This window comes from Acomys russatus, chromosome 2 (genome assembly GCF_903995435.1).
Source record: "Acomys russatus chromosome 2, mAcoRus1.1, whole genome shotgun sequence".
Lineage (NCBI taxonomy): Eukaryota > Metazoa > Chordata > Mammalia > Rodentia > Muridae > Acomys > Acomys russatus.
Window position 1 is genome coordinate 105,085,652 of NC_067138.1, and position 6,790 is coordinate 105,092,441.

The 6,790-nt window shown below is 41.3% G+C and overlaps 1 protein-coding gene across 1 annotated transcript in view; it reads left to right on the top strand.

The window, feature by feature from the left end:
* Alg6 (ALG6 alpha-1,3-glucosyltransferase) overlaps positions 1 to 6,790 on the top strand; it is a 31,210-nt gene that overhangs the window by 20,857 nt on the left and 3,563 nt on the right. The window contains exons 11-13 of the mRNA XM_051164678.1: positions 1,658 to 1,728; positions 4,102 to 4,170; positions 4,285 to 4,483. Of these exons, the coding sequence (XP_051020635.1) occupies positions 1,658 to 1,728; positions 4,102 to 4,170; positions 4,285 to 4,483 (339 nt within the window). The remainder of the gene's footprint in view (positions 1 to 1,657; positions 1,729 to 4,101; positions 4,171 to 4,284; positions 4,484 to 6,790) is intronic.

Consider the following 6,790-nt stretch of genomic DNA (forward strand, 5'->3'; position numbering starts at 1 on the left):
TTGATAGACACTAAACACCATCCTTGGGTAGGTGCTGGATTAAGCATTAGGCTGAGCAATCAGAATCTTCAGTTTACTTCAGAACTGTTGTGTTTCTGCTTTGCATTGATTGATTAATGAGGGGACACAAAGGTGCTGAGAAAGAATGCCTAGCTGATGCTGTTGAGCAGGTGGCATTATGCTGTGTCAGATACAGGTCAAGTCTGTGGTGGTGGGGAAGAGAGAGGTGTTGGAGGATTCTACACTGTTGCTGAGCAAGTGGGATTTCATCCAGGCTTGGCAGGCTAGACAAGGTTTGGAGCTCCTGGACAGCAGAAAAGAAACCGATGGCAAGAAGCTTGAGCACGGGAGGGACAGAGAGCAGGCTGGGAATGGATGGTAAGCAAAATGTGTACAGATTTGGGAAGAGGAGAGAAGAGAAACATAGTTGAGTTGCAACTGAGCGAAGGAGACAATGACTAGGAAAGGCGAATTTCACAGGGTGAAGCCAATGGGAAGTTTGGAGTGGGCATTATGTGACCTGACACACCTGTGTGCAGGTTACTGTGAAAGGCAGGCCTGCCGCCAGTTGCGTCACTGTGCTGGTCCAGGTGGCATGTAGGTTGCTCTGCAACAATGACACCACAAGGGAGCAAAGTGGGTGGCTGCTCTATGTAGGAGGTGTCAGCGCAGTTACAGAGTGGATGTGTGGGGCGCATTCAGTCAGCAGTTGTGCTTGAGCAGCTAGATACACACACACACACACACACACACACACACACACACACACACACACACACGCCCACGCGCACAACTTCATGAAACAGTTATTGGTCTCATTGGACACACTTTGAAAAAACGCTGCAATATATCTGTTTTGTTTTCAGTTTTACATATTGACCTTTTTGTCTTTCATAGTTAGTGCTTTACATTTAGTGGTTTTACTTGTGTGTATGTGTGCGTGTGTGTGCACACATGTGTGCATATGCATACACACGTACTCGTGTACCATGACGTGCACATATAAAGCAGAGGACAGCTTATGGGAATTACCCTCCTTTTCTACCAGGTGGGTCCTGGAGATGGTTCCTTGTCGTTAGCCTGGGCAGCAAGGACTTTTACATGCTGAGCCATCTTGCTGACTCCCTATTTTTTAAGTAGCTTGCCAGGTTCCAAGGGATGATGGGGGTTTGATTGTTGTATTATTTCCATACATGGTAGTTTTGCTTCTTACTAGCTGAGTTTCAGAATTGTTTTAGATGGTTCTATATAGACTTTTATATAGTTTTTTAAATAACAGTTATTTAGTTAAATATTATTATTTGGGTGGGAGTCTTGTGCCACAGCACTTCAGAGGACAACTTATGGGACCCAGTTCTCTCCTTCCACCATGTGGGTCCTGGGGATTGAACTCTGGTCGTCAGGCTTTGTGATAAGCACCGTATCCTCACTGCACCGTCTCACCAGCCCAATAATTACTACTAGTTTTTAAAATTTACACACATAAAATTGGTTAAATTGTATGCATATTCTGTGTTTGATTTTTTACCTCTATGTAATAACTATAATATTCAAATGGATGTTTTTATTCAGATTTGTAATTACAAAAATAATTTGTAATTTGATGCACTTTTCAGGTTTGTTAAATCATGTTTCACCCTCTTCTTTTTTCTTAAAGGTTAGCTGTGCGCTATCATTCTTTCTGTTTTCTTTCCAAGTACATGAGAAGTCCATTCTCTTGGTATCATTGTAAGTAGAAATCTTTGAAGTATGCACTTATTAGTAATGTTTATTATATAAGAAAGTTTATAAAAATGTTGATTTACATGCAATATAAGGTCACACAAATATTTTACATATAATTATTTTAGTCATTTTCAGAAAGATAATACTTTATTTTACTTTATAAAATACATTTTAACTCAAAAGTTGATACAATTATTATTGACATATTCTCATGCCTTCCCATTGTATATATTATGTCTGTACTAGTTAAACAAATCTCCCAAAGTAGCTTTGCTGTTTCTTCCCTTTGCCTTTTTATTCCATTCATTCCCACACCTAGTGATAGCCTGATTCTCTCTCCAGTTACCTCCATGATGTCTTTTATATGCTGGGCTTTGTTTTTGTCCCCTGCTCCCTGCATCACAGCCTGTAGATGAAGGCTTCAGTCCCTCTTGGCAATCCTTAAAGAGATTACTTTATTTAAGAACATTAAAGTTTTCCATTCTCACAGACAAAACTAGGTGACTATTGGGGCTCAGTTATCCTAATATAAAAATAGTATAAGCCTGGAATTCATGGACACTTGAATCTTCCAGGTCAGTCCCACTGCCTGCTGCCTTCTGCTGTGCTCCAGCTGGTGCTCTCAGTGCTCTCCTGGAGGAAACTCATGCAGAATGACCAGTGAGATGAGGGAAGTGGTGCTGCTTTTCTTAGGTGGAGCTCTGGGCTGACAGTGCCGTGCTGCCTTTGGGGAAGGCACCTTGTCACGCAGCTGCTGCACACGGCCCTTGCCGATGGGTGTTCATGTTAGCTCCTGATGCCCACATGTGGATTAGGACTTACCACTTAAAACGGAACAGGAGTCCAGGTCATGTAAGACCTTTTAAGGGCTACTAGAAACTTTTGCTTATATTCTGAGGGAATGGAAGCCAGACATAGTTTCTACACATGAAGTGGGGGAGAGAGAGCGAGGTGCTGAGGACATTGGGGCTGTGTTACTTAGATACACCATGGGTTAATGGTTCAGTGGTGTTAGTCTTTATTATTGTTAGGGCAGTGTCTATGTGTAGTACAGTTTTATTGGTGCTTGATTTGGTAATGACATTGAAAGAGTAAATGGGAAAGAAGATTCAGAAAACCTTATATATTAAGTACTTTCTTTCTTTGTCCTGGCACCCTCTGGTGTGATTTAATAGGAAACGGTGGTTTTCAATGCCAACCTTAAATCATATATACCAGTTGACATGAAGACAAAACATTCCTTTACAAAGGGGCATTAGCTCCCTATCTGCTGCTGTAATAAAACACCGTGAGCAAGGCAACCTATGGAAGGGAGGGGTTATTGGGCCTATGGTCCCAGGGGCATGAGCATCTCTCACCATCATGGTGGGGAAGCATGGCGGAAGGCAGGCACAGTGCTAGAGCAACAAGCCGGAAGCTCACAGCTTAATAATTCTGAAGCAGAGAGAGCAAACTCGAAGGACATATTTAAACTTCAACGCCCATCTCAATGACTTACTTCCACCAGCAAGGCTACACATACCTCCTAAACTACCCAAAGTACACAACCAACCAAGGGCCAAGTATTCAAACATCTGAGCCTATGGAGGACATTTCTCATTCAGCCACCACAGGGGGGAATGCTCAATCCTTTTGGAACCTTTTTAAACATAAGGGGAGAGAGACTGATAGTAATGGCAACAGTAATGCAACAGCTGTCATTCTTAGCAAAGCTTATTTTGTATTGCTAAAAGCAAATACTAGGCGACACTTGGAGAGACCAGTGAAGTTAGTCACAGCCCGAGTCACACAGTAAGTGTCAGCGGTGGGACTAGGACTGACCAGGAGAACTTGGGGCTCCTAACTAGCCTGTTGCCCACCAGCATGGATGCAGTCAAATGCAGAAAGCATCGGGCAGGCTGTGGTAGATGACTGTAGACACCAGCTAGTTTCTAGTTCCTGTGTTCTTGCCCTTTCCATGTTGCCTCTAACAGTTTCAACTGTCTTTGAGTTTTACATTTTTAGCCTGTTGTCTTGTAATTCACTCTGTCGTCCTTTCTTCACTGATGGGGCAGTCCTGTTTGCCATAACTTAAGTTGTCACATGGAAGACATTTGAAAGCAACTGCCATGGGATGCACTTTGTGTTTGAAAGCAGGAGGAGGTGCCAGTGGTTCTTGCTCTGGTCTTCCCCTCATGTGGCACACAAAGGAGTGCTCGCTGACGACCTAGTCGACAGTGTGGAGAGGCTGACACTTTCTGAGAAGTCACTTGGAGAGCTGCTCAGTCTTTTAAACTGTCGTTGAAAAATCAGACATGTAGAGTATATCTATATTTTTACAGGCTAGAGGTAAAACTATATTCTGTATCATTAAAATGCTTTTTCTTGTCATTTTAGGCCAATTTGCTTAGTTTTAAATGAAATTCCTTTCATGTCAACTTGGTTTTTACTGGTGTCAACATTTAGGTGAGTCAAACCAATTTCCATACAATATTTCCAGTACGGGTCTTGCGGAGTCATTGAAAAAAAATCACAAAGCATTTATTGATGTTTTTTGCTTTAAAATTTTTTTCTTTACAGCATGCTGCCTCTTTTATTAAAGGATGGACTCCTAATGCCCTCAGTTGTGACAACGATGGCATTCTTAATAGCTTGTGCCACTTTCTTTCCAATATTTGAGCACACCTCTGAAGAACAGCTGCAGCTGAAGTCCTTTGCTGTTGCTGTAAGGAGGCGCCTTCCAGGATTTACATTTCTTCCCAGAATTATACAGTATTTGGTAAGTTAGGCAGCTTCGCTTTTCACATTCACTTTGTGTATGGAGGTCAGTGGGTAGCTTTTGGGGGTTGGTTGTTTCCTTCCACCCTGTGGTTCCACGATTTATCTACCTGCTGAGCCGTCTTACTGACCTGTTCAGTTTTTAAGAAGTGTATTACTATTCTTTTCAAATTACTGAATTTTTGTTGTTGAGACTGGGTCACACTCGTCATGTAGCCCAGGCTAGCCTGGAACCCACTGTGTATAGCACATGCAGGATTTGAACTTTGCTCTTCCCATCTTAGCCTCTCAAGTGTTAGGATTGCAGACATCTAGCTTGAAATGCCTTTTACAGCTTTTGAGACAGTGTTCTATAATCCACCCACGTAAGGCATGCGTTTTAGTGGGTTAAGTACACAGATGTGTATGACTATCACTATCATCTAGTTTCAGATTGTTTTTTTTATCACCCTCCTTCAAGAATGTCCCCACCCAGGAGCAGTTATTTCCCACTACACCATCATTGCTAACCTGCTTTCTGTCTCCAAACTTGCCTATTCTGAATGTTGTATATTACGGCAGTGCCATGGTCTACTCAGGCTGCTTTAACAGAGACTGACTGGATGCTTAAGCAACACAGGTATCTTTGCTCCCAGTTCTGGGGCTGGAGGCATTGACCATCATCACAGTTGGTTTCTCGTGAGTCCGCTGTTTCTGCCATAGCTCTGTTTTGCTTGTCCTCGCACGGCCTCTACCTTGTCTGATATCTTCCTTTACTATGAAGAGATATATTAGTTGGTCTATAGTCATAATTACCTTTCTAAAAGCCAGTGTCCAAATAAAGTCACATTGACATGTTCAGGCTTCAGTGTGTAGATTTTATGTTTTGAACGTATTGGTGTGAGTGCGTGCATGTGTGCATGCGTGTGTGCTTGTGTGTATATATGTGTGCTTGTACCATGGCACATGTGTTGAGTTCAGACAGCCACTTGTAGGAGTCAGTTCAGTCCTTTCACCATGTGGGATTCAGGCTAGAAGTGGTGTTGTCAGGTTAGACAGAGCACCTGTACCTAGTGACTTATCTTGCTGCTGGGACACAGTTGAGTCCATGACACGGTGCCATAAAATCTGGTCTTCCTGACTGGTTTCTTTCATGGCACAGTCATTCATGCTGTACTATATATCACTACTTAGATTTCTTTTTCTTGCCAAATCATACAGCATTAATATTTTACAGTTTCCCCCATCACTTAATGGGCATTAGGTTGGTTTTGGCATTGTGAATAATACTGTTAGGAATATTTGTGTACAAACCACTGAATCTCCTGCTTTCATTTCCTGGAAAGTATGGCTTGGAGTAGATTGCTGGACTTCATGGTAGTTCAATTTTTGCCAAAGCTCTTCAGCTTTAGTTGTAAATACTCAAATTCAAGTTTCCAGTCAGAATGTATCATCTTCATTACATCCAGTGAGCAGTGGTAAAGTGTGCCCATATATAGTCTGACGCAGAGAATTCTGCAGACTAAAGTTTAAGAGAAATAATTTGGAAATAAAAGAATATTATATAACAGTTACATAGGTTCATGAATGAAGGCATATTTATGTCATATATAAGCATTGGTTTTACTTTCTGTTCAGTAACTTTTTTCTCCAGACAAACTATCTTCAGAAGTATTGTAGGAGGAGAGAGGGCAAGAGACTGCTTTAATGTCCTTGTTGTTTTGAAATTCTTTACATTGAAACTGAGTTATGTGACTCTAATGATGGATTTTTTTTTTGCCAAAGTAGTAATTTGGAAATATACTAGAAAGTGGTCCTCAAAACAGTATTCTCCTCAAAATGTATACTTCAAGGAATTACTTCTATATTTCAGTGCTGTGTGTAGTAACTGTTAGACATCTACTGAATTTTTTTTTCTTTTCTTTTCTTTCCTTTTTTTTTTTTTTTTTTTTTTTTTTTTTGAGACAGTCTTTCTCTGTGTACCCTTGGCCGTCCTAGACTCACTTTGTAGACCAGGCTGGCCTCGAACTCACAGAGATCCACTTGTCTCTGCCTCTTGAGTGCTGGGATTAACGGCGTGCACCACCACTCATGGCTTCTTTGAATTCTTGATAACTGTACAACCAACTGAGTCACTTTGTTTGACTAGTGTTTTAAAGCTACCTTTAAAACTTTTATTTTTAAAAATAATTATATCATGTCTTCCTTACCTCTCCTTTCTCCAAACCCTGCTGTATGCCCTCCTTGTTGTCTTTCAAATTCATGAGTTGTTACATTCACGTATGTGTATACGTGGATACTACTAAACATGTAAACACAACCTGCTCTG